The sequence below is a fragment of the Ambystoma mexicanum genome, chromosome 1p (genome assembly GCF_040938575.1).
Source record: "Ambystoma mexicanum isolate Mex_15411 chromosome 1p, UKY_AmexF1_1, whole genome shotgun sequence".
NCBI lineage: Eukaryota > Metazoa > Chordata > Amphibia > Caudata > Ambystomatidae > Ambystoma > Ambystoma mexicanum.
Window position 1 is genome coordinate 165,986,859 of NC_090921.1, and position 27,953 is coordinate 166,014,811.

General features: G+C 49.3%; 1 protein-coding gene across 4 annotated transcripts in view; it reads right to left on the reverse strand.

The window, feature by feature from the left end:
* The window catches only part of GIGYF1 (GRB10 interacting GYF protein 1), a 1,784,248-nt gene that overhangs the window by 1,429,044 nt on the left and 327,251 nt on the right, over window positions 1-27,953 (reverse strand). For all 4 annotated transcript variants that reach the window (XM_069645982.1, XM_069645992.1, XM_069646001.1 and 1 more), the window contains one exon: window positions 3,205-3,313. In XM_069645982.1, coding sequence (XP_069502083.1) covers window positions 3,205-3,313 — 109 coding nt within the window. The remainder of the gene's footprint in view (window positions 1-3,204; window positions 3,314-27,953) is intronic.

The window sequence follows — 27,953 nt, forward strand, 5'->3', positions numbered from 1 at the left end:
AATATGTTCTAACCTTTCTAGGTTTCCTTAACCCTTCCTTCCTGAAACTCAGAATATGAAAAGTCTATTGGTGGTCAATATAAATGCAATGATATCCTTGTTGTTAAAGTCACTTCAGGGTGTAGGAGAAATCTATTAGCATATCCAAAGAGTATTCACCAACTTTGATTTTGAAAAGTGATTCCAAAGTTTGCTTGAACTGTTACAAACAATTGCCTTTTTAAAGAATGCTTAACTAAAACTTGTGCAAGTAAATATATATTTATAAGTGAATCCTTGGGTTTAAGTGTTACTTGTATTGACCAATTTCATCTGTACAGCTTTACAGCTCACATTTACCCTATTTGAGATAGGCCTGGCTGCTCAGTCAATCTACCAACTTGTGTAGTACATACCTATTCCAAAAGGTGGGTTACCCAATACCAAGCAGATAGGGCTTGTGTAGTCTCAGAGTGTGACTGTACCAATTCTTACCTAACAGTCTGAGGATGCAGAAAACAATGAGGCAGTTTGTTAAGAATAGCATCAATTTTTGGCGGCTGATTATTAAGGCTCTTTGCCAGACTCCAATTTTAATAAAGAAAAAGAAGGTTCTGCATACCTTGTCTTTGCTGGTCAGCCCACCTGTGTGAGAACAATTGCGCCTGTCACCAGATTCGGCACTCGAGGAATAAGAGGCTTAGAAGGATAGATCTGAATCAGGGATTCGAAAAACGCTACACTTCGGCATTCTTCAGTCGGAAGTAGGCATGTTCAGCTTCATGCCTCTTTACTACAGGATGATTAATATCATAATTGTTGGATTCTTGGTCGAACAGTATTTGGAGATGTAAAGGGAATACTCTGACCAAACTGATGCAGTGTCAGTATGCATAGGTGTAGAAGTAATGCACCAGTGGGTTGTAGAAAGTCAAAGGCAGCAGGTTTTGCTTGAAGGAGCCGACAGTTGATGGATCATTACAAAATCTGGATCATTCCAGCTGTACTCCTAACTTCACTGTTTGTGTGCAATAGGACATTTTAACAAATGAGACACTCTGATAGTATTAACGTGGATTTCTAGAATCTGGACTGGACAGATTTTTAAGAGGCCACCCTAGTTAAAGTGCACAGGGGAAATCGGAGATTAGCCAAAACCCAAACAAGATAGCAATGGAGAGCAGTCAAGGCTATTCTCAGGCGAAAGAGTGCGAGGGTCAGGGGTCCACAGTGTGCCCACACAGTGAAGCACACAATTCAGTTTAGACAGCAATGTACAAAAATACTATATTCGAGGCCCAAAACGCACACTACAAAATGAAAGAAGGTCATAATTTCACCGCTTTCAAACACAAAGTGCCCATCGGTTCTAAAGTGCATTCAATGATTGGCATTAATAAGTTAAGTGATGGAGTAACATGGAACCAAGTCCCAAGAAATATGCCCTAGCTTCAGAAGTCCAATCTCTAAAAAGAGTGGAGCCTTGTGCCTAAAAGACACAATGCTTCTCCCAAAAATTAATCGAACGCAGGTATAGTAATTGTTGGTAAAATGTCCAAGAGATGAGATGCAGCAAAGGCACTGGAAAGTAAACTGTTTTTATCTTTCATATTTCACTGCCAAGGTGAGATGTCCAAAAATCAGGAATGGAAGGATACACAGAGACTTGTTCTCACTGTTAACCTATGGAGAACAATGGGGTGAGTGGGGTTGGTGCGGGGACAAATGCTTTGCATTTACTTACCCCCCTGGCTCAGATTTCACCGGGGGACTGGATGCGTCGACTGGCAGAGGTTTTAGCAGGAGATGGGCGGTTAGTGTCGCTAAAGGTTTGATTTCCTGCTGTGGGTTCCGGTGTGATGATGTCCAGGAGCTGCGGGTGCAAGAATTATTCCCGTCAGGTCCAGGGGCAGAGCAGTATCCCTCGAAGCTGGGAGGCTGATAGCCGGCAGAAAGTCGACTTACACCACATGCTGTCCATTGATGTTCTGGCTGCAAATGTAGACAGACAACAGTTCTAGTGCGGTAGCCCACTTGAGAAATGGTCAATCCACCGGGTGATCCAGGAACACTTTCTAAGGCTCCGAACGGATGGATGCTTGAGAACACGTCGAGACTGGTTGGACTGATCCAGGAGTGATGCTCCTGTATCAGTCCAGGAGCACCACTCATGGCCGTCACAGATCGGGTAGTTCAACAGTACATCACTGCGCCAGTGACAGGAAGGGATGCCCACCAATGGTACAAATCTGCATCATTCAAACAGCCAGCAGTGCTCCAATCAGGGACCACTGTTAGTTTCACTGATGTCCCACACCGACATCCAGGCACCATGGATGTGAAGTGGGACCAGACAGTCCCAACCACGTACCAGAGTCACGCGCAAAGGCATCACTAGCCCAAGAAAGCTGCGCTTTCCGGGCAAGTACATGACCTTATATGTGATTTCCTGGCCATGGAGAGGCAGAAGGCCAAACAAAGCGAAAAAGTTGTGGCATAGCTATTGTAAAGGTACTAGCCACATTTAGTAGCCATATCCAGAAAAGGCAAATGTGCACACTAGGAATAACACAAACATTGTAAAAATATATCTGCTGCCACCACCTTGTTTTAAAGGCACAATAGGAACCAAGAATCCTGAGTGTAAAACCCTACGTTGATACAAAATTACCCCCCATTGCACTGCATTGTAAGGTTAGTGTATAAGGATTTAATTAACCAATTTTCATTTTAAACTAATTTTTTTTAAAAAGTAAGATACCGTGTGCAAGGTTAAAAAGTTAAAAACAAGTTAAAGATGAAAGGGAAACAGTCTCCCAGTACTGATAGTCTGAAGGCGTTTCCCCATAACAAATGAACAAAAGGCAGTAGTAGTGAAACAGAAGGCTTTATTCCCCCCCCCCCAAAAAGAACAGGTTAAAAAAGAAAGAAAAACGATTTTGAAATGATTGAGGTAAAGTTGTCAAAAGAGAAATCTTTCATAACACCTATTAAAGAAAAGTTGACATCAAGCGCCTGGGTGGAGCTATTCAGCATTTGCAAATTCGAAGATTCCTTGATCGAAGAGTTACTCTAGTAACTCCCTCCAACACTGCAAATCCCAATCAAGAAATGAATACCTAAAAGATGGCCTAATGACAAATCTGAGAATAGCACGAATAGTGGGAGATACGCCTATTGAGATCAAACAGAAGGAAGAACGGCTCAGCTCACAAGTTACATTACCGGTCATCCCAGCTCTGACTCCGATGAATCTCTCGAGCTCCACGGCCAAAGGGCGCCTCTCCATCTTCAATACTTCTTTGGTAAAATCCACTTTCTCCTCTGCCACGCCCTGCAGTGGACACAAACTTGTTTCAGTTAGATGTTCCTGTGGTGCCTTGGTTGGAAACCGAAAAATTTAAAGTGGTAATGTAATGTGTCTAATAAAACACTATGCATTACCATTTTAGTAGGTAAAAATAGTGTACATTTGACAAGATACCCAAACAATTCTCTGGTAAATTACAAATGTATAGATCAGCGATTTGCTCCAGAAACAATTAATTGGGCTGCAGCCATTTTTTAAGTGTAGGAAATTGAATGCATTCTCTTATAGCATTAAACTAATAACACACTGAATTGTAAGCAATCAACTGCAAAAGGCAGTGTTTTCCTTTGCTTGTACATTTAGGCTTTGCAGATTGTGACAAGCCCAAGCATGGTGTCTTGTATACTCTCGAGGCTTAGGATACTTTATAAGGCTGTTTAGAAAAACATAAATGAAACAGGCAACTATTTTGTAAGAAAATGTCTCCTGCGGAGAAGAACGTAGACAGGGAATTGAAGTTCATGTCACCATATGATCCCCTTGAGGTCTTGTGGAATGAACAATCTAAACTATTTGGTGCTCGTTATTCCTCGAATATCTACTCTCTATATGAGACGACTTAACCACAGACTCCCAATACAAACTCGGCACGAATAAGAACAGAAACAGTATGGATAAAACCATTCAAATCCGTACGGCGGGAAAGCACCTGGAGTACCACAAGGATCCTGGTTACCCCCACTCCTCTTCAACATCTATACGACGCCACTAATCAACCTCATCGAAAGGCAAGGTTTCACTTGCTACACCTTCGCAGATACCCCAATAGTATACAAAATAGGCAATTAACAAGAGAACACAAAGCTAATAGACTTCCCAAAGTACTCTTACCAGTGCCTTGGTGTAAGGCGCTCTATAAATAAACAAATCAAATAAGCAAATCAAATCAACACTAACAACCTCAAGATCAAGACAGAAATCATAATTGCATCCAACATACAAGAAAGCAACCAGTACATCCCATGGCCCACAGAACTGGGAGCAGACCCCACACCATTCAAAGTGGTCAAAAACCTGGGAATACCAATAGACAACTAGCTAACCCTAGTACCTCAATTAAGAAATGCTTCTTCCATCTAGACAAGAACAAAAATGTTCTACCATTGCTCTACTTCACACACAAAAACACTGGCAATCATCTCCCTCATTATGTCCAGGATAGACTACGCCAACAGCTTATACCTCGGAATGGCAGACCATTTACGGACGAAACTGCAATGTATATAGAATGCAGCTGCCAGACTTCTCCACAAACTCTCACAAAGCGAACAGTACTGTTAGTCCATAGTCCCAATTCCTCCATACCATATAGGGTGTCCCTCACTAGGGACGGGAACAGAACCTTTTTCCAACAAAAAAAAAATGTCTTTACCCCTTTAAATGTAGTCGTGTGCAGGGGTGTGGCCCCAGGAGCATGCACTCCTTTGACTCTGCACTCCGACACCACACCCCAGTGCCCTTTGATGCGTCAGCCATATTAAATTGCTTAACTATACTTTTTTTAATGGGGAAGGATGGTGGGACATTTAGAGGAAGGAACAAGTTACTTACTAGTAACTGTTCTATGGCATGAGTCTGGCATGGATACACATGCTCATGAATATGCCCAGTCAGGCAGGAAATCCTAGGTAAAAGAAGAAACAGTTACACTTTCAAACTGTCTTTCTCCTATACACCAATCACTGAGCTCTGGGTCATACTACCCCATGGAATGAATGCCCTCTACCTAAGCCCCTCCTCTGGCAGCCATCTTCAGATTTGGTAGCACGTAAAGTGGCAGTGGGACCAAGAGAAGAGCCACAGGGGTAGGCGGGAGGGTTTGCATGTGAATCCATGCCAGACCCATTCTGGAGAACATCAGTTAAAGGTAAGTAACTTGTTCCTTCCCCAGGATGGGGTGGGGTATGGCATGGATTCACATGGTCATGAATACAAGAATACATAGCAGTACACACAAGCACAACCACGGGAGGTGGCAAGGCTCAACATTTAACATCTCTTACCTTCTCACCAGGCTCACCTTCGGGCAAACAGGTTGTGCAGCACTGCCTGGCCGACTCTGGATTTCTCCCTGGAATCCCGGTCGACTCAGTAGAATCTCGTGAAGGTGTGCGTCGACCTCCACGTAGCAGCCCTGCAGATGTCCAGCAGGGGCACACTAGACAGGAACGCCGTGGTAGCAGCGATCGCTCTGGTTGAATGGGCTCTCGGAAGGCCGGGCAACAGTCGGTTTATCAACTGATGAGTGCATGATGCAGCTGGCTAGCCCTCTTGAAATGGAAGCCTTCGAGAGGGCCTTCCCTTGGTTCACAGGTCCAAAGTTCACAAACGGCTGTGATGTCTTCCGAAAACTCTTTGTGCGGTCCATGTAGAACTTCAGCGCTCTAGCCACATCCAGCGAGTGCAAAGTCCTCTCAGCAGGCGACGGGAAGAAAACAGGTAACACCAAGAGCTCGTTGAGATGGAAGTCTGACGGCACCTTGGGCATGAAGGAGGGGTGCGCCCTCAGCACCACCCTCGTCTCGCGGAATGTCAGGTATGGAGGTTTACAGGAGAGGGCCTGGATCTCTCCCACTCGTTGTGCGGAGGTGATGGCCACAAGAAACGCTGTCTTCCACGACAGGAACTTCAACGGTGCCTAATGCAGAGGCTCGAATGGCAGCCCCATGAGGCTGGTCAGCACCACGTTGAGCTCCCACGCCGGGGCTGGAGCCTCCACCGGTGGGAACGATCGGAACAATCCTTTCATGAACTCCTTCACCAGGCGATGAGACCATAGAGATGACCGCCCCAGAGCTATGGTGTAGCAGGAGATAGCCGCCAGATGGATCTTGATGGAGGCATGCGCCAGAAGGTCTGGAAACCAGATCTGCCTCGGCCATGCCGGTGCGACGAGGATCATCGTGCACCGGGACCGTCTGAGTTGACTGATGAGTCGCAACTGCAGCAGGCGGGGGTGGGCAACAGGCAGGGTTGGGGGGGGCAACGCATACAGGAATAGGCCCTCCCAAAGGAATGTGAAGGCATCGCCCATGCTCCCCGGCTGGAGAAACTTGCTGGCGAACCTCTGGCACTTCGCGTTCGCCGCCGTCACAAATAGGTGATCTGGGGATTGCCCCATCGTCAGAATAGCAGATCCACTTGATCCTGCCGCACTTCCTACTTGTGGCACGAGCGCAGCTCCCTGCCGAGTGAGTCGGCGATGGTGTTCTTTATTCCTGCCAGATGGAAGGGTACCAGGAACATCCCTTGGGTGACGGCCCAGTGCCACAGATCCTGCGCTTCCTTGGAAAGGGCTGGGGATCTGGTGCCCCCCTGCTTCAGGATGTAGAACATCGTGGTAGTGTTGTCGGTGAAGACCCTTACCACTTTGCACTTGAGGGACAGAAGGAACGACCTGAGGGCCCAGAACACTGCTGGGAGCTCCAGGACATTGTTGTGTAGTGACCTCTCCTCCAGGAGCCAAAGGCCTCTTGCGTGGAGATCTCCGGTGTGCACCGCCGAGGATGGCCTTCGTCCTTTCCTCCGACGGCAAAGCCAATCGCGCCACTGTGTCGAGTCTGGCTCCCAGGAACAGGGCGTCCAGCGACGATACCAAGTGGGATTTCGTGAAGTTGATCGAGAATCCTAGATCCGTGAGCAATTGGACGGTCTTCGCTGTGTGACCAACGGCGAGTTCCCTTGACGTCCAGGTAGGGGTAGACGTGGATCCCATGCAGGCGCAGCCGAGCTGCCACTGGTGCTGGGTACTTGGTGAACACCCTGGGCGCTGACTTCAATCCGAAGGGAGGGGCCTTGAACTGATAGTGTCGCTCTTGGACCACAAATCGTAGGAATTTTCTATGTCCTTTTAGACTGGGGATGTGGAAGTAGGCATCCTCCAAGTCCAGTGACGATAGGAAGTCGCCTTCCTCCATCTGTCCCAGCACGTGCTGGAGGGTAACCATCCGGAATTTCTGGGACTTGATGTACTTGTTTAGACGACAAAGGTCCAGGATGGGTCGCCAACCGCCGGTCTTCTTCCGGACGAGGAAGTACCTCGAGTGCGCTCCGGAGCCCCGGAGCCTCTTTGGGACGAGTTTGATGGCTCCCTTTCTTAGCATCGCTCGTACCTCCAGTAAAAGTTGAGGGACATGGTTTTCCTTCCTGGCCACGGGTGGAATACGGGGACACCTTTTTTGAAATTCCAGAGTGTGCCTGAGGGCCAGGGCATCCAGCACCCAACGGTCGGGGGAGATGGACTCCCACAGGCTAACGAATTTTGCCAGCCGGGCACCCACCGGCCTCCCCCTCAGGTGGGAGCCCGACGCCACGGCCGGTTCAATCCAGTTTCATCGCGGCATTGTCGACTTGGCGACGACGGGATCCTCCGGTCTTGTCGCGTCCTCTGTAGGCTTTCTGCGATGAGGAGCAGGCAGCTTGGCGGTTTGACGAGGAACCGCCGCCAAATCCTTTGGAGGCAACTTGCTTGCCTCCGGAGTTCCGAAAGGATGTCCGTCGTTGAACGCCCAAGGCACGAGCAGTCTCGGTGTCCGCCTTCATGGCCTGCAGTGACTCGTCCACTGTCTTGCCGAACAGGTTGTTCCCGTTGAAGGGCATGTCCAGAACCCTGGTCTGCACGTCCTGGCAGAAATCGGTGGCCTTGAGCCAACCGCGCCGGCAAAGGCAAATGCTGTGCCCATCTGGCGAAACCCAGTGGCGTCCAGCTTCTTCACCTCGCCGTCTGGGGGGGGATGGAGAAGTTGAAGCAGTCGCTCCCGCCGATTTCTTCTTGGCCGCCGCAGAGACCACTGAATCCGGGGCGGCTGTGCTCTGAGGCACATGGGGGCAGAGTCTGGGACCCAGTACTTCTTCTCGTACCGGTCTCTTAGCGGGAGCCATGGCCGGGTTCTTCTTGAGAGCTAGCCCCTCGTCCCAGATGTCGTCCAATAACGGGACTGAGAGGACAGTCTTCCTCTTGGCCTGCCTTCTGTTCTTTGGGGCAGAGGTGGAAGAGCTCAGATGCCCTGGCAATCATGGCATGGAAGGAGCCAATTTCGTTTGGGGGGAGGGAGCGGGGGTGCCCGGGGAGGTGGTGATGGGAGGTCCATCCCGTCACCACTGTCGTCGGTCGTCTCCGTTCCAGTCTCATCCCTCAGAGGAGGGGATGGGGTGAAGGCTGAAAGGGGGGAGAAGGATGGACTAGTCTCCGCTTGTTAGGTGGGCTCCCCGATGGTCCAGGATTCGCTGTGTCGTCGGTGGGGGGGGTAAGGGCATCCTTGTCCTCATTTCTGTACACAGGGCCTGTATAGCCTTCAAGATAGCTCCTGAATTGTCCCCTGGTATGGGTACCGGCTGCAACGGTGCCGACGGCTGGGGCGAGGGCTCTCTGCAGCCCTATCTTCCTCGTCGGCTCCCCCGTTGCTCTCAGTCTGCCTCATCGGGGACCTTCCGTGGGCCCTGGATTGATCGGACTTCCTGTCCAGGATCCTTTGGAGGCTAGCCAACTCATCCTCAGAGCTGGTATCCGTGTCCGTTATGGCTGCTGTGCCCCCCCCTTTCTCCTGCTGGGGTTTCATGGGGGTCCTCCATAGGCAGAAAAGATTCCATCTGAGGTGGCAGGGAAACTCTAGCCCCTGGAGCCGTCTCCATTGGGGAAGCCTCCGTAGGTTTCGCCAGGGCCGCCACGACTCCTTCAATCGAGGCATTAGCCGGGTGAATCAGGGCCTTCACGACCTCGGGCGTCCCTGGGGCCTTCACCTTGGGGGGGTGGGGAGGGATCACCGCCTCACTCCCCCTCGGCTGTCTCCATCGGGATTGAGCGGGGCTTCTCCCGAAGCTTACCCAGGTACTCCGACTTACTTTTTAGCCAAGCCAGAGTGTTGGCTCGTGGTTGATGGCATCAGTGATAATGCGCCCTGCCTGGCAGCCGAGGAGCCAGACCAATCGGCGCTCCCGGTGCCCGCGGACTTGCAGTGCTTTGCCTTTTGTTGGGCCCCCGTCGCCGTAGCATCCTCAAAGTTCTTAGAAGACCGCTGGGACGTCTTCCTCTTCTCACCTGCTGCTGGGCTCTTCCCCTTCAGCCAGTTGGTGAGCCGAGCACGACGATCCTTCATTGTCTGTTCGGACATCTTCTTACAAAACGCATAGTCCTCCACATGCGATTTGTCGCTGTGAAGACAGTAGAGGAACCGAGCGTGCTCATCCTCAAAGACTTTCTGTAGTCCGCAGTCCGCATCCAGGCCAGCTCCTGAACAGCTTGGATTCAACAGGCATCATGCTTCCTTTGTCCTGGGCCATGTCCTCGCGGGGTAGGCCTCAAAGATCTTCTGAATTCTCGGAGAAGTGGAAACTCGATGAAAAGATGCCCTTGAGGGGCATAAAATTCCAAAACCGGGGCCCCGTTAATCGGAAGTAGAATCGGTGGAGCTTGAGGCTCGATTGAACGAAAATAAAAGAGTAAACTCTTCGAAAAAACACAAACCGCAGTAAAAGCTTGAGAGCTACAGCACGAGGACTCCCAACAATTGAACGTGCAGTAAAAATCAGAAGATGGCTGCCAGAGGAGGGGCTTAGGTAGAGGGCAATCATTGGCTGGCGGCAGTATGACCCAGAGACCAGCGATTGGTAACTAGTGGAAAGACAATTCAGCAACGAAACTGAAACTGATTTTTTCTTTACCACGGATTCCCAGCCTGACGGGGAGTATTCATGAGCATGGGAATACATGCCAGACCCCATGCTGGAGAACTTATAATTACTCCTACGTTATGTCCCTTTCCTGCATAGGCAATTACCACAGATTGGTGCCCCAGGGAGATGAGATGTTTTAGACCCTAAGAGAACAGGTTCCTGCCCGAAAGACACCTCTGATCTTGCGCTGCCATCTAGACAATAGTGCTTGCAGAATGCTGACGGGGAAGCCCAGGTAGCGGCTCCGCTGATCATTTGCCATGGCACGTGCATCTGTAAGGCAACGGCTGTTGCTTTGGCACCCATGAGCACAAATATTTGCTGGAATTTCCTTCTGCTGACACTTGTACGCCTCCTGATTGGCTGCTTTCACCCACCTGGTTATAGAGGCCTTTGGTGCTGGACCACCTGGTCTAGAACCACCGAAGCTGATGAATAAAGCATCAAACTTGCGGAAGCCCTTGGTCCTGTCTTCTGATGTATTTGAAGAAATCCCCCGATCCTAGGGTAAGTCTTATTTCTTAAGATTTCGGCTGAACATTTTTCCCCACTCGTGAAATATGTCACATCAAATGTAGAGACGAATTTCCTAATGTGTGACCTACGCGAGGATGTCTGCCGCAGTCTCTGAAGCATCTGCTGCGAACTGGACAGGTAAACTGGGAATGGGATTGCAATAGCTGTCCAGATTTGGCTGCCAAGATTGGTGGTTGACCACAGATTGTTTTTGGGAAAGGGCAGCTTCTGGAAATGAAATTCTATTGAAAACTGAAATGGACAAATTGCTGAAGGATTTGTATTTGTTGGGATTGCACGCGAATTGGAGTTAAAAACTACTTAAAAATGTTTTATGGTCGGATATGCAATCTTGGAAATCCCGGTTTAACTGATGGAGGAATTTAGAATATTTTAGTGAAAATTTGTTATGTTTTTGTTCTTTGCTTACGTTATCTTTTTTCCTCTTCAATTATTTTTATATTGATCTGTATGTGTAATTATGTTTTAATCCTTGTCTTGATGGATGTATAATAAATGAACTCTAGTCTTTTCTTTCGTCTACCTTTCTTTTTTCGGCAGAGGGCCTCCTGCGTCAATGGCGTCGGGTCGATGTCCTTCGAAGGCCTCTGTCGAGGGCGACATCACTGGATGTTATAAATAGGATGCACGGCGCCAGTAGCCTCAATTTATGTCTTCCCCCCCATAACGTGTGGCACCAATCCAATGCCTGCTTGACTGCACATAGCCTTGCAGAAAAGTAAGCTGCAATCGCATAGAAAATTCTGGGAGGGCGATGTGGAATATTTTTGAGGAGTATCCAATCGAAAGAACGTGTGTCCTCCAACGTATTCCACATTTTTGACAGACTCCCAAAGCAGTACCAAAGGCCATATCTTGACCATGGCTCGTAAACCGGGAATAATGTTGAACAAAGGTGTGGATAGAAGCCCATGTGGCCGCAGCACAAATATTCCTAATAGGAATGCCCTGTTGTAGGGCTGTGGAAGTAGCCACGCCCCTAATGGAATGAGCTAGCAGCCCTTCAGGAGGGTCCTTACCCGCCAATCGGTAACATTCAGTAACAGTGAGGATATTCCACCTGGACAAGGTCTGTTTGGTAACAGCCTGGCCCAATCGGTGTCCAGCATATCCCACAAAGAGTTGATCATCCACTCTGACCCTGGACATCAAGAAATATAAAAGCTCAGAGCTCTCCTAGGATCCAACCTATGGAGTCACTCCTCTTCCTTACCAGGATGAGGAGGAAGATAGAAAGAAGGAAGAACCACTTTCTGGCTCAAATGAAATTCAGATAGTATCTTAGGTAGAAAGGCAGGAGGTAACCTTAATACAACCCTTTCCTTGAGGAACACAGTAAAGGGTGGCTTAGAGGAAAGTGCCTGCAATTCACTCACTCTGCGAGCGGAAGTAACCACAACCAAGAACACTGTCTTGAAGGACAATCTCAAAGGACAAGAGTGCAAAGGTTCAAACTGAGCACCCATTAAAAATTTCAAAACCAAATTCAAATCCCAAACCGGCACCTGGAAAGGGGACAGGAACACAGTCAGTCCTTTAAGAAATTGAGAAAGCAAAGGAATCTTAAAGTAAGAGCATTCTTCAGACGAGCGCTTAAATATAGACAGCACCGCCAGGTAACCCTTAATGGTACCCACTTGAAGGCCCCTGTGGGCCAAAGAAAGTAAGAAAGACAAAACCATAGGAATTGAACAGTGAAAAGGATCAACATTTGATCAACAATTTGTCCTCTGCACCAGGAGGACTCTGAGCCAACTCCCAATCGTGAGAGATCGTGCTCTGCCTGCTCAGAGCGCCTGCCGCCGTATTTTCGTCTCTGACCAGATGAACTGCCGAGAGCGAAATTCCCTGCTGTATGCCCCAGAACCAGAGCTGCATTGCCTCTCTGCACAACGGGAGTGACCCTTGGCCCCCCCCTCCACCCCCCATTTTGTTGAGTTAATGCACGGCCACTATGTTGTCCGTCATAATCAGGACACTCTTCCCCCGCACAGACAGCAGAAAAGCCTGCAGAGCTGGCCTGATTGCTCTCGGCTCTAACAGATTGATATGGAGTTTGGGCTCCGACGGAGACCAAGGACTGCTGGCAGTCAAATCGTTGGCATGAGCCCCCCATCCTGTGAGGGAAGCATCCGTCACTACCGTCACCTCCGGACATGGTTGCCAAAACTGCTCCTCCTTCATCAGGTTCCCATTGTTGGGCCAACACAGAAGTTCCTGGGAGACCAAAAGCGGAATCTGAACGGGATCCGACATCTTGCTCAAGAACTGCGACCACTACATTTTGAGGACCCATTGCAGGGATTTCATCCTCAGCCTGGCCTCTGGCACCAGAAAAATGCAGGATGCCATGAGACCCAGCAATCATAAGAATTCGAAAGCTGGGAGACGCTGGGCATGTTGAAACTTGTCCACCATCTGCACAATGTGATGAGCCCTCACCTTCCTGATGTACTCGAGCTGTTGGGTAGTTGTCGGGTGCAACTTCTTGAAATTGAGGGAGAAGCCCAGCCTGTGGAGGGAGCTGCAGGTGAGGCTGAGGTAAGCCAATGATTGCTCGAGAGTGCGCACAGATCAACCAGTCGTCCAGGTAGGGGTAGACGTGAATCCCCCCCTCTCCTCAGATACCCTGCCACCACCACCACCATTAGCTTGGTGAAGACCCTCGGGCTGAGGTCAATCCGAATGGCAGGACCTGAAACTGAAAGTGCGAGACGCCAGCCGCAAACCTCAGGTACTTTCTGTGCTTGGGATGAATCGGCACATGAAAGTAAGCATCCTGTAGGTCCAGAGACACCAACCAATCCTGAAGTTAAAAGGCCTGGAGGACATGAGAAAGAGTGACCATCTTGAACTTGTCCATTTACAAACAACGCAAGTCCAGGATGGGTCTCAAACCCCCGTCTTTCTTTGGAATAAAAAAATAAGGGGAATACCAACCCTTGTTCCTCTCCGCTACAGGCACCAGTTCCATAGCACCTTTCTCTAGCAGGGTCAAGATTTCCTGCACAAGGATCGGATCTGGAAGCTTCAAAGAGATTCCCTGGTGGATTGTCTTGAGGCCGCTGTAGGAAGGGAAGGCAGTAGCTGTGGGCTATTGTATCCAGAACCTATATATCCGAAGTAATGGCTCGCCACTCTTCGAGATGCAGAGACAGGCTGCCCCCCAACCGGCAAACCATGTAGGGCACCTCTGCATGAGCCTGAGGCTCAGGCCTGCCAAATTCCACTTCCGGAGAAGTGTCCAAATCACTGGCATCATGAAGAGTTTGCCTGAACTCTTCCAAATGACCATCTACAGAAAAGACAGGCGCCACATCAGGCTCAATAGGGTCCACATCAAAGTCCGACCTTTCCTCCTCCTCAAAAATGTCATCCAGAGGGAGGTAAAACCCTGCCTCGGGACAGAAGAGGGTCTAGAGTCCACCACCGGCCACACAGACTTTGAAGTAGACTTCCTTGGAGGATCCACAACACGAGGGATCTCCGACACTATATTTCGGCCAAAAAGGCCAGAAGGCGGGGAGAGTGGCAATGGCTTTGGCACTGAGGGCGTCGCAGTCCTCAGATAAGGGCTGATATGTAGGCACTGCTTCGATGTTTATATCCGATGGACACAGCGCCGACGGAGTCGACTCAGACTTCGAGCCCTTAGCAAGATTCTGCGGTCTCACTGGGGACGAGGACCAAGACCTGGAAGCACATCTCTTGCGACCATCCTGAGCCTTGTCCGAACAGGACCTCGAGGGTTCCCGATGAGGTTCGCGCCGAGGACCCGAGCCTGAAGGCGTACGAGCCAGGGTTTGCGACCGTTACTTGCTGGCTTTGTGAGAAGGTGACGGCGATTCCTTAAAGGACGAATGTCTGGAACCATTCCGAGACCCCCGAGATTCCTTCCGACGGGGAGAGTCGCCCCTCGAATCGTCAGTGGGCATACCCTTGGACTTGGATGTACGTTTGGACTTAGGGGTTTAGCACCCCTACCTACCTGAAGCTTTCCCTTACCCTCCTCCCGCAAGGCCTTAGCAGTCAATGACTGGCATTTAGAACAGTTGTCTGTGTCGTTACTCTCGCCCAAGCACCACAAACAAATGCGATGCGGGTCGGTGATCAATATTTTAGACTTGCAGTCCCAGCAAGTCTTGAAGCCAGACCGCAGAGTCAGAGGGGTCAAAGAAGAAGACATCTTCACAAGGTAAAACACGAGACGCCAAGTCTCCGAAGCAAACATGTTTGCAGAAAAAAACAGAACTGAGGCTATGGGCGCCGTATTTGTATTTGTATTTATTTATTTGTAATGCGCACCAAACCCAAGGGTAACTGGGCGCAGAGGCAGCAAGAGGGTTGCAAAGCTTCGTTACATACAGTAAGGTGAGGTCCAGCTGGGGTTACATTGCCGGACGTATGACGCCAAATAGGATGGGTAGAGCATGTACATTAGAGGTAGTAATATACATATTTACATTCAATGAGTAAGCTAGAGCATATATATTCGGGCAGTACTATAAACATATTTACATTCAATGAGGAGCCACATGGTGCTGGCGAGTCCGGGTCTCAAGAGTCGTTATGAGTCGAGAGATTTGAGCCAGTGGACGGTCCTGGCTCTGAACTGGTGGTAGGGTAGGTCCTCCCTGCAAGTCGGAGGGAGGGAGTTCCAGAATTGTGCTGCTTTTACTGGAAAGCTATTGCCCCCAGATGTAGTACGTTTGAACCTGGGCACAAGTAGAAGGTTGGAGTTGGCCGTTCTTGAGGGGCGGGAAGGGTAGGTCTGGTAAATCTGGCGATGAGGTATTGGGGGGCTGCTTGGTGGAGGCATTTGTGAATCAGAGACACCGATTTAAGGAATATATTGTCCTTGGTGGATAGCCAATTGACAGATCTTCTGGAATCTGAAATATGGGCTTTCTTTGGGATACTGAGGGCCGCTCCGAGGGCATTATTTTGGAGGATTTGGATTTTGTTAGAGATATATTTGTTGCACCCTACGTATAAGGCATTGCAATAGTCCAGCTTGGACAGGATCAGCGCCCTGGCCAAGGTGGTGCAGTTGGTGGGGGAGAGAAAGGGTTTGGCTGCCCTGATGAGTTTGCAAGTGTAGGAAGTGGCGGATGCCATTGCGTTCACTTGTTTGTTAAGGGTAAGGGTGGAATCTAGATAGAATCCGAGGGTTTTAACCTCCTTAGCTACCATGATTTTGTTATCGTCAATTATGAATGATGAATATTTGTGGCCCAGTTTGTTGAGGTAGTGTGTCGAGCCTAGAATGAGAAGTTCCGTCTTGTCATCATTCAGGCATAGACCGTGTGAGGCCATCCATGCCTGGATGATGAGGTACACTTTATTAACGAAGGCCAAATCCTTGTCATAATCCCCCGACAACGGGATGAGGATCTGGGTATCATCGGCATAATTAGTGTAGGTGATACCTAGATCGTCTAGATCATCGAAAAGGGGCTTCGTGAAGATGTTATAAAGTGTAGGGGAGACGCAAGATCCTTGCGGCACGCCACACGTGATAGGGGTGGGGTCGGCCGCAGAAGATAGTGAGAAGACTCATCGTACGGTTATTAAGGAAGGAATGGATCCAGTTGGTTGCTTCTTGAGAGAAGTGGGCGGCTATTTGTAGGTGGTTACACAAGATCTCATGGTCGACCAGATCAAAGGCCGCAGAGAGATCAAGGAGAAGCAATAGTGCTGTCTTCCCCTGGTCTCTCAGCTCGTCTATCTGTGTCTTGAGATCTAGGAGTGCGGTTTCTGTTCCGTGTTGTGGCCTGAAGCCCGATTGTCGGACTCCTAAGAGTTGGAAGTGCTCAAGGTGTTGTTGGATCTGTTGGTAAGCTATTTTGTCAATGATTTTGAGAAGGAATGGTACTGTGGTGATAGGGCGGTAGTTAGTTGGGGTGGAAGGGTCTAAGTTCGGTTTTCTAAGCAAAGGCAGGACCCAAGACTGTTTTAAGTTGTTGGGTACGGTGCCTGATGTGAAAGACGCATTTATTAGTTTGGTAATAAATGGAGCAAGATCACGGGCAGCATCCTTGATCAGTTGAGCGGGGCATAAATCTCCGTGGCAGTTTGAAGGTTTGAGGGTGAGAATGGTATTTTCAACCTCTTTGGTGGATACTTTGTGGAAGTTGAAGGAGGGGTTGTACTCTGGGGGGGGGGGGGGGGAGGGTGGACTCGGGTGAACCTTTTTGTGGGGGATGGTACTCTGCTTGGTGGAGGAGAGCAGAGATTCTTTTTTGGTGCTTACCTTAGTCTTGAGGGATGAGATTTTATTCGCTAGGGCATTTTGAATGCCCGTGCACCAGAGTTTATCTTTGATACACGAATCTGGTGCTTGGATCGGGGATTCTATCTCTTTAAGAATTGTGAAAAGCTCTCTAGTGTTAGATTTAGCTTGTGCAATTTGCGTGCTAAATGACGATTGCTTAGCCAGTATGATTTCTTTTTTATATTGGGAGGCTAGATTACTCAGGTATTTTTTGTTTTTTTCTGAGGGGGAAGCTCGCCAAAGTTTTTCGCAGCGTCGTTTTTCCTGTCTGAGGGCTTTGAGGTGAGGTGAAAACCAGGAGTTAATGTGTTTCCGAGGCTTGCTCTTTTTTAGCTTCAAAGGGGCTATAGCGTCAAGGGATGAGAGCATAATTTTATTGTAGATGTCAACCATTGTAAGGGGATCAGTGTGATCTGGGATGGCGTTCAGAGTTGGTATGATGAGCGGGATCAGATTGTCAGGGGTGATGTTCTTTTTATTAAGGGATTGGATAGCTGGAGCTATGTTGTTGGTTGGTGCTGGGGTTGCCTTTAGGGTGAACGAGATCAGATAGTGGTCTGTCCAAGGCTGCGGGAGTATGGCAGAGACCAAGACTGGGCATTTGTGCACGGCTAGCCAGTCCAGAGTTCTCCCTTTGATATGGGTGGGCTCGTTAATCTTCTGGGTGAAGCCCAGTTCCTCTAGGGTGTTATTGATTGTACTGGCATTGGCGTCTGCAGGGTCGCTAAAGCCAAGGTTAAAGTCTCCTAGTAGGATACGTTGTGAAGAGTTTTTAAGATTATTTGATAGGATGTCTGTGAGGTCTTCTTCGAATGATCCTAGGGGGCCCGGTGGTCGGTAGATAAGGTGGATGGAGATGGATTGAGTACTAGAAAGTATTAACTTAGCTGTTAGAGATTCACAGGAACTAACATTAGTGGGTGATTCAATTATGATAGTAAATTTGGTTTTGGCTATGATGGCAAGACCTCCACCTCTAGAAGTGGTGCGATCAAGTCTTAGTAGCGTGTAGTCATCTGGGACTATTTATAACATCCCGTGACGTTGTACTCGACGGAGGCCTTCGAGGGACATCGACTCGACGCCATCAACGCAGGACGCCCTCTGCCGAAAAAGTTTCTGAACTGCACAGCTGTAGACATTACATGTCAAAGATGTGGAATACGTTGGAGGACACAATCCATTCGAAATTCCTTGTTTTGTAATTGTCTTCCCTTTATTTAATGTGCTGAATGCCAAGAAGATTTGTTTTGAGGAAATGAAGGACTGTTCAGGCCAATTAATATTTGGCGCCCTCTTTACATCTTGCTAGTGTAAAGTAGTCTCCGGCAGCAAACATGTTTGCGGAAAAAAACAGAACCGAGGCTACGGGCGCGTGCGTCCTATTTATAACATCCAGTGACGTGGTCTTTACATCTTTACATCTTGCTAGTGTAAAGTAGTCTCCGGCAGAGTTGGAGCATTCTGGAAGAAAGTAGGGAGCCCGATGGTTGAATTCTTGAACTCCGTAGGTATTTTTGGGATGAAGTGAGGGTTGGTACTCGGCAGCAGTGTATTTGCAAACCTCAAGTACAGTGGATGTATTACCAGTGCCCGCAATTCAAAAACCCTTCTGGAGGATGTAATGGCCAACAAGAAAGCAACCTAACATGAGAGAAACGTTATGTGCACTGTAGCGCAAGGTTCAAATGGTGCCTTCATAAGCCCTTCAAGGACTACTCCGGCGGTACCTGTTTGACTGGAGGGAAGAGCAAAATAATCAACTGTAATACTCTGCAGGTTCCACTAGATGTCAGCAAAGCATGTGAACTAAGCAGATTCCACAAGCCATATATATATATATATAATACATTACTCACCGTAATCCAATTTCTGATGCTTGTATCTGCTTAGATTCACATGCTGTGCATAGGCCGACATCTAGTGGAAGCTGCGGAGTATTAGTTTTTTTCCCGAAACTCGAAAAAGGGCGTCGACACAGGACGTGCCAGTAATACTATCCATAGTGTGACATCCACTGTACCCATGATCCCTCACGCGTCTAGGACCCTCAGATGGTATTTTCTCTGACATGAGGTAGCATGAGGAGTAGCGCAAGTACAGATAATCCAAGCAGATAGATAGAAAGGTAAGACTACAAGCATCCATGTGCCTTCTCTCAGAGGGGAGGAAGGGTGGGTCGCATGTGAATAACCAGATACAAGCATCAGAAGACCATGCATTACTTACCGTAAAAGCATTTCTGATGGTTGTATCTGCTTAGATTCACATGCTGTGCATAGGTCCGACATCCAGTGATAACTGCGGAGTATTGCATTTTGTTTTTCGTAGTCGAAAAGGGGACGTCGACAAGGTGTGTCTGTAACACCATCCCTATAGTGACGTGCATTGTACCCATAATCCCTCACGCGTCGAGGTCCCTCCGTTTGTATTTTTCTGCCCTGAGGGAGCCTTCTAGACGTGAGTGAGTACAGAAAAGAGAGATATAGAAAAGGATGTCTATGTTCCTTCCATCCGAGCGAGGAGGAAGGGTGGGCGCATGTGAATCTAAGCAGATACAACCATCAGAAATGCTTTTACGGTAAGTAATGCATTGTCTTCTGATGTTTGTTAATCTGCTTAGAATCACATGCTGTGCATAGACTAGCGAGCAGTACCCGGAGTTGGAGGTGGGTTGTGAGAAGGAACAGTAGAGAAAAGATGTCTTAATACTGCTTGTCCCACCTGGGAATCAGATCTAGAGTGGGCATCTGGACAGTAGTGTTTTGTAAAGGTGTGTACAGAACTCCAGGTTGCCGCTTTGCAGATGGACTCAAGGGGAACATTTGCAATGAATGCTATGGATGCCCCAGTGCCTCGAGTAGAGTGTGCTCTTGGCTTGAAGGGTAGTTCTCTCTTAGCAAGAGAGAAACAGAGTGATGCATTATACAATCCATCTAGATGGGTCAGGTACAGAATAATTTGTGTGGGAGAGCAGTCAACGGGGTTGATACTCTTCCCTCTACACCAGATGACAAATCTTTTCCATTTGCTAGAATAGCAGTGACGAGTGTTCGGCTTTCTGGCTTCTCTGAGGATGTCCATGCACCTCTGTGGAAGTTGTAAATGTCCAAATTCTATGACCTCAGGAGCCAGGCTGCTAAGTTCATGGTCTGAGGGCATGGGTGCAGTGTCCTGCCCCTGTCTTGTGACAGCATGTTGTACGGGCAGGGCAGTTTCACTGGAGGAGATCGAGACATCTCCAACAAGTGAGCGAACCATGGCTGTCGGGCCCACATAGGGGCCACCAGTATCATGGTATCTTGTTCCTGGTGCATCTTGTGCACTATCTTGTTGAGAAGGAGTCGGGGGGGAAAGCGTAAACAAATTTCCCTGACCATGGAATCGATGGACCGTTCCCCTTGGACTGGTTCTGGGGGTACCTGGAGGCGTAATCTTGGCATTGAGAGTTTTCCAGAGTTGCGAACAGGTCTATTTCTGGGAAACCCCACTGTGTGAAGACGTTAAAGACGATGTCTTCTTGGAACCGCCATTCGTACTCTACGGGCAGGGGGAAGTCTCTGCTGAGTTCGTCTGCTAGCAGATTGAGTTCCCCTGGTACATGCTGTGATAGTAGGAACATGTGTTTGAGAGCCCACTTCCAGATGTTCTGGGACAGCTTGGACAGTCCTGGAGAGTGAGTGCCCCCTTGCTTGTTGAGGTAGTACATGGCTGTGGTGCTGTCTGTGAGGACCATCACTGTCTTTCCTTGTAGGTGTTCCTGAAAGGCTTTCAGTGCTTTGAACACCGCTAGTAGTTCCAGCAGGTTTATATGCTTGGATGCTAAGCTCGGAGTCCACGCTCCGTGAGCAGTGTGATGGGATAGGATAGGTGAGCCCCCCATCCTGTAAGGGATGCGTCTGTGGTTAGAGTGGCTTCCACTGCGGGTGTGGCAAAAGTTTTCCCTAATAACAGGTTTTCTTTTGTCCACCACCGTAGCGAGAGAACCAAGGCCTGCGAGACCACCACTAGATCGTCCCATTGTCCGCTGGCCTGACACCACTGGCTGTTGAACCACTCTTGCATTGGGCGCAGGCGCGCGTGAGGTACCAAATAAATACATGACGCCATCATTCCTAGCAAGCGCATTGCTTTGCATACCGTCACCTCTCGACCTGCCACATAATTGGCGATCTGAAACAGCATGTTTTGGACCCTCTCGTTGGAGGGGAAGACAAGGCCGTCCTTTGTTCGAATTAGAGCCCCTAGGAATTGTTTGATTTGGCTGGGGTCTAAGCTGGACTTCTTTTCGTTGATGGAGAAGCCCAGTTGGAACAAAAGGTCTACAGTCTTTTGGGTATTGGAGAAGCATGTTTCGTAAGAATCCCCTGTTATGAGCCAGTCGTCGAGGTAAGGGTATACCGGGATGGATAACCTGCGCAGGTGGGCCGCTGCCACTGCCAGTACTTTCGTGAATACCCTTGGTGCAGATGCTATCCCGAAGGGTAGTACTCTGAACTGGTAGTGTTTGCCCTCTATCATGAACCTGAGGTATTTTCTGTGCGCTGGCAACATTAAAATATGAAAGTATGCATCTTTCATGTCCAGTGTTGTCATGTAATCCCCCTGTGATAACAGTGGGATTACTTCCTGCAAGGTCACCATACAAAACTTTTGGGGTTTGACAAACTTGTTCGCTGGGCGCAGATCTAATACAGGGCACATGGTTAAGTCCTTTTTGGGTAAGAGGAAGTACACTGAATAAATACCTTCTGTTACCTGAGATAGGGGGACAGCCTCTATAGCTTCTTTTTTCAGTAGCTCTTCCACTTCTTGTAGAAGAATGGTGAGGTGTTCCGGTGTCATGCGTCGGTTCCGGGGAACCGTTGAATTCGATGCAGTATCCGTGGGCTATGGTGGATAATACCCAGCGGCCTGACGATATTCCCTCCCATGCTGAAAGGAACGATGTTAGCCGGCCCCCGACCGGTGATGCATGGGAGGGGACCCGAATCTTCGGGTCATTTGTTGGTATTGGGCGTAGAACCTTTGGGGCTGGAGCCGCGACCTCTTCCCCTGCCACGACGTTGGCCTCTTTGACTGAATTGGGTGTTGTTACCCTGGTTAGAGGGCCAGTTGGTAGAGTAAAATTGCTGTTGGTTTTGCTGCTGGCGTTGGCCACGAAAGGAGCGTCTATTGCCATAGCCGCGTCTGTTAGGGGGCCTAGAAATTTGGTCAAGAGTTTTGATGGTATCAAACTCTTTCTTTGCATGTTCTAGGGCCTCATCAACTGCTTTCCCAAACAGATGTGTTTCTTCTATGGGCTTATTTATCAGGGAAGCCTGGGTTTCCGGCTTAAATCCCGAATTGCGCAGCCAGACATGGCGTTTGAGAAGTGTTCCCTGAACCAGGGAACGGCCAGCCGTCTCTGCGGCATCTAAGGAGTTCTTTACGATGCCCTGGTTTACAAGAGTTCCCTCTGAGATTGTAGCTAACAGGCGTGAACGCAGGGGTTCTGGTGCGTCCTCTGCTTCGCTGCGCAGCTTGCTCGTAGCTAGCTAGTAGGGAATTGTTATTTGCAATCCTAGTTGAAAAGGCGGCGGACGTCGTGATTCTCTTCCCAAGTGCGTAGAGCATTTTGCCCTCTTTGTCAGGTGGTGCCTCACTAGTGGATAGTGGTACCCCTGCTCTTTTCCTTGTATTAGTAACTACGAGGGAGTCCGGAATAGAATGGCCTCTGATGTACAACGGGTCAGAGGGCGAAGGGCTGAAGAGCTTTTCTATCCGAGGGTTGACCCCTCGGACTAAGGCAGGATTGGAAAGGGAAGGAGTTATTCTTCTCTTTATAGAAGCCAGGAGCGGAATAGACTGACTAACAGGGGCTTTTTCTTTAATAACTTTCTCTACAAAGTCTATGTCAGGAAGAGTCTCCCCTGTGTCTATTTCAAAATGCGCTGCTGCCTTGCGCAATAGTGCATTAAGTGAAGGTTGATCATCTATGGGAGAGGTGTTTCCAATAGGTGAATCCTTGGGAGGAGAAGGGTGAAAGACATTAGGGTCTGAGTGCACTGATGGGGATTGCCAGGGCTGTGAGGTAACTATCTTCTTCGAAGGCTCCTGCACTAGTGTAAGGATCTTCTTCAAACCCCTCTTCCTCATGTTCTTCCTCTCCACCCAAACACTCATCTTCCTGGAGGTATTGCTCCTCTTCAGTGAGGTCATATACGTCTGTAGAAGGGGGAAACAGCCTAGGAATTTTGACCCTAAGGTCATCCTGGGGCCATTCTCTTAGTCTTTTGGGTGTGGGTGGGTTTTTGTTTCCCAAAAACCTTTCCATTTTCTCCATGCAAGAATGGAGTCTTTGAAGGGTCTCATGGGGGACCCCTGAATAGTCTAGAGGGGGGAAATCAGTGTTTTCACCTTCAAAACGCTTAGAACGCTCCCACGTCGTCGAAGAAAGGTTTCCGTCGCCATCTGAAAAGCCCTCCGGTAGTTCCGAAGTGCCCTTAGATGACAGGGGCAGTTCCTGGCTACTCTTATGCTTTTTCGGCGTTTCTATATTTTTTTGTGCAGCATTCGACGTTTGTTTCGTCGTCCGCTTAAGTGTGTCTTCGGAAACAATTCTCGCCAGGCTCTCAACAACGAGTTTGTCAGAGGACTCTGGTGTCGACGTTGCCTGCGTTACAAGTTGTTCCTCGACAGCCGCTCTATGGAGCGTTACGTCAGATGATTTTGGGGTAGCGCCCGTGATTGATGAAAGCCCAATCGCTGGTCGCGACTGCGTTTGCGGGTGGGGCTTGAGACCCTTACGGTCTGAGGTAGACGCCGGAGTGACCTGCGTCCCCTTCGGCGCTGATGGATCCTTCGTCTTTGACGAAGAAGAGCCGTGGGTTGTGTGCTTAGGCCTATGGGGTCTGTGTGCGTCCCTGTCGCCGGGGTGTTCATCCCCATGAGCAGGGCGCGAGCCGAGCCCGTCTGGGGGTTAATGACTTCCATAACGGACGTCGAGTTATCACCCTCCTCGTCACTTTCTGTAACAGCGGCGGCGGGTGAGGAAACCGACTTCGACATAGCGTAGTCCGCCCACCTCTTAACTTTGCGTTCTTTAAGAGTTCTTGGTTTCAAGATCTTACAGGCCGCACAGCTGTCCTCCTTATGATCGAGGGGCAAGCAACGATTACAGAGCTTGTGTTTGTCCTTCCAAGTGTATTTGCCCCTACAGCGTGGGCAAAACTTAAAAAGGTGTCCTCTCCATAGCTGAGGCAATAATAACTGGTGATAACAACCCCAAGGGAAAGATAGGGGAGAAAGAAAGACATTCTCAAAGAGAAGATAAAAGTTCAAACCCCCCACTCTCCCTACTGTATGTTGGCCGGCGAGGCCAGGCCACGTGTTCGGCAGCGCCGAAGGATCTCCTCCGTCTCTTCCCCTCTGTCGAAAACTTGCTCGGCGGAGAAACAGCTTCACAGCTAACGTCGAGGGGAGGGATCTTTAACAATATAAGTATAATTAAGGACCGAGGTCCGATAGTAAGTATTTGCAATGTCTCTCTAGGAGCTCCGCGTAAGGCGACCAGAAGCTGGGCGGAAAAAAACAATCTGAGGGACCTCGATTACGGTGAGTAATGTATCCCTTCTGAGACTTGTGGAATCTGCTTAGATCACATGCTGTGCATAGATTAGCGAGCAGTACCTGAAGGAGGTGGGATGTGAGAAGGGTCATGAGCAAATAAATGTCTTAGAACCGCTTGTCCCACTTGTGTATCTGTCTTAGAATGAGTGTCAATGCAGTAGTGCTGAGTAAAAGTGTGAATAGAGCTCCAAGTAGCTGCTTTGCAAATGGTATCAAGGGGTACATTTGCAATGAAAGCCAGAGTGGCCCCAATGCCTCTTGTAGAGTGGGCCCTAGGCGTGAAAGGCAGAGTTTTTTCAGAACGTGAGTAACACAGCTGGATACAGTTAATAATCCACTTAGAGATGGCACCTTTAGAGACGCGATCCCCCTCTCTGCCTGTAGCTACGGAGACAAACAGCTGATCTGTTTTCCTTAGCGGCCTGGTCTTGTTTACATAGTAGAGGACCGCCCTATGCACATCTAGTGTGTGTAGTTTCACCTCAGCCGAGCTTTGTGGGTCTTGGAAGAAAGCCGGAAGTTGGATGGACTGGTTCACGTGGAATTTTGAAATAAACTTGGGTGAAACCCTAGGGTGTGTGCGTAAAACCAGTTTATCTTTATGGACAGTAAAGAAGGGTCTTGCACTGACAGAGCCTGAATTTCACTGACTCTTCTTATAGATGTAATTGCTACTAAGAAGGCCGTTTTGTAAGTCAGGTGTTTGAGACTGCTTTTGTGCATGGGCCCATGAGCTTAGATAGAACCACGTTAAGGTCCCATCCTGGTAGTGGGTTTGAAATCGGAGGGTGAAGTCTCTTTACTCCTTCCATGAAGGCTTTAACTACTGGTACTTTACACCACAACACCTTGTTATGGGAAGTGGTGTATGCTGACAGGGCTGCCAGGTGTACCCTCAGTGAGTTAAAAACCAGCCCTGCGCCCAGCAGGTGGAGCATCTATGTAACAATAGTGGAAGGAGTGCAATCAACTAGGTTGATTTGTTTATTCTGGCACCAGATAACGAATCTCTTCCATTTGTGAAAGTAGCAGTGCCTCGTGTTTGGCTTCTTAAGATTCTTTTAGGATGTCCATACACCTCTGTGGTAAATTGAGATGTCCGAACTCCATGACCTCAGGAGCCATGCTGCCAGGTTCATTGAGATGGGTTGAGGGTGCACTGTTTGACCTTGGTGTTGGGACAGTAGGTTGTACCAGCCCGGAAGTTTGATGGGTTCGCACACCGCCAATCTGCGTAAGTGTGGGAAGCACGGTTGTCTTGCCCACATGGGAGCAACTAGGACGAGCGTCATCGATTCTCTGTTCATCTTGTTGAACACCTTCCAGATTAGAGGAGTTGGTGGAAAAGCGTACGCAAACATCCCTTATGTTGCCCCACTATAGACCTATTCCCCACAAGCGAAAACAGACAATGCCTAGGATTTGCATCCCAACGTTCCCCTGGGAGTCTGGTTGGGGGAACCTGGATGCAAATCCTAGGCATTGTCTGTTTTCGCTTGTGGGGAATAGGTCTATAGTGGGGCAACCCCACTGAGAGAAGATGGCTAGGTTTCCAGGTCGTCCTCATCCTCTTCTTGGTCCTCATCATCCCCATAGTAGCCTGTACCAGTTTGTTCTTCCAACATGCCCAAATCTTGATCCTCACAAAAGGATGTCTCTCCTTGATACTTACCGCCATTCTGCATGGGCCATTACAACTGAATGTAGCCGCAGGGTGGAGAGGAGACCCTCCTCAAGCAAATGGGTTCCTGAGAACCGCCTGTCCGAAAGCTGCATCAGATTTAGAGCCAGCATCCTTGTAATGCTTGCAGTAATGCTTGCAGAAAGCCGAAGGAGTGGCACAAGTGGCTGCCCTGTTTATGACTTGCCAAGGGACCTGGCGTTGGAATGCGATGGCCGTTGCCTTGACTTCGTGGGCATGCATTTTGGCCAGAAGCAGCTTGTGCTGGCCCTCGTACTCTTTTTTGATGGCCGAGACCATCCATCGCGATATTGAGGCCTTGGAGGCCTGATAGCCTGGTCTTGAGCCTCTGAAAGTGACAAACAGGGCGTCCGATTTGCGGAAGTCCTTGGTCCGCTCCAATTACCGGGCACACCCGACATCAGTGTGGCACTCTGTGCATTGTCCTTAGGATCAACAAAGAATGTAGGAAGGACTATTTCCTCGTTCAAGTGGAAAGCAGAAGGACCCTTCGGCAGAAATGCTGGGTATTTCCGCAGGACTACCTTGTCCCTGTGAAAGGTAGTATATTGTTCCAAGGCAACCAGCACCGGATTTCGCTGACTCTACGAACCGAGGTGAGGCCGACTAGTAAGGCCATCTTGATGGTGACCAGCCTGATGTCCGCGGACGCCATTGGCTCAAACGGTTTATGAGCGAGTGCGCTCAAGACTATGTTAAGGTCCCACACGGGGTGCAGCCTCTTGATGGGCAGGTAGAGCCTTGCGAGCCCCGTCAAATGTTTGACGATAGGAATGGAGGAGGAGACGATCCCTCCTCAGAGTTCAGGTAAGCCCGATGACAGGGGTATGTACGGCAGGTGTCCACGTGCAACCCAGAGTGGGCAAGGTGCACCGAGAAGGAGAACACGTCGTCCAAAGTACATGCCAGGCTGGGTCGATTTCCTTGTAGTCTGCCCAGTGGCAGAACCTGATACATTTACTTTTATACTGGGTCCTTGCTCCTGGCACCCTGTATGATTTCCATATTAGGCTGGTAGAGGCTGAGGTGCCGCAACGTTACCTGCTCAGGCACCACGCTGAGAGGGCTAGTTTCTGAGGAACGGGGTGGATGACCCTGCCCCCCGCTGTGCCAGAAGATGTGATGGGTCCGTCAAAAGGTGAATGGGAGGCATCTCAGAGACTGAGCAGCTCCGAAAACCATGGCCAGGCCAGACACCATGGAGCTATTAGAATGATGTTGAGCTGGCGAGACTCCTTGATCTTGCAAATCACTGAATCAGCGGAGTGGGCGGGAAGGCAAAAGCAGTCATGCCGTTCCACTGAAGCAGAAATGAGTCACCCAAGGAGCTGAACTAAGGGCACTCTCCAAGGGGAGAAAGGGTGGCAAAGAGATCCACCTTGGGATGACCCCACCTGTTGAAGATCTGAGTAACGAAGTTGTTTAGTTGACACTCGTAATCGTCCGCTCCCAACCTGCTGAGCCTGTCCGCCTCCAGGTTGGATTCCCCTGGGAGGTGGACTGCTGTGAGGTGGATGTTTTCCAGGGCCCACTCCCACATGCTGATTGCCAGTCTGCACAGAGGAGGGGATCTGGTGCCTCCCTGCTTGTTGACGTAGTACATGCTGGTCGAGTTGTCTGTCTGGATGAGGACAACCCTGCCCCTGAGAAGTGGTAGGAATGCTCTGAGCGCAAGCCAGATGGTCTTCAGCTCAAACCAATTGATGTGGTATTCCTGCTCCTGTCGAGTCCAGGTGACGTGGACCGAGAGTGTCCAGGGTGGCTCCGCAGCCCTCGAGCGAGGAGTCTGTGGTGATGGTGGCCAGTGG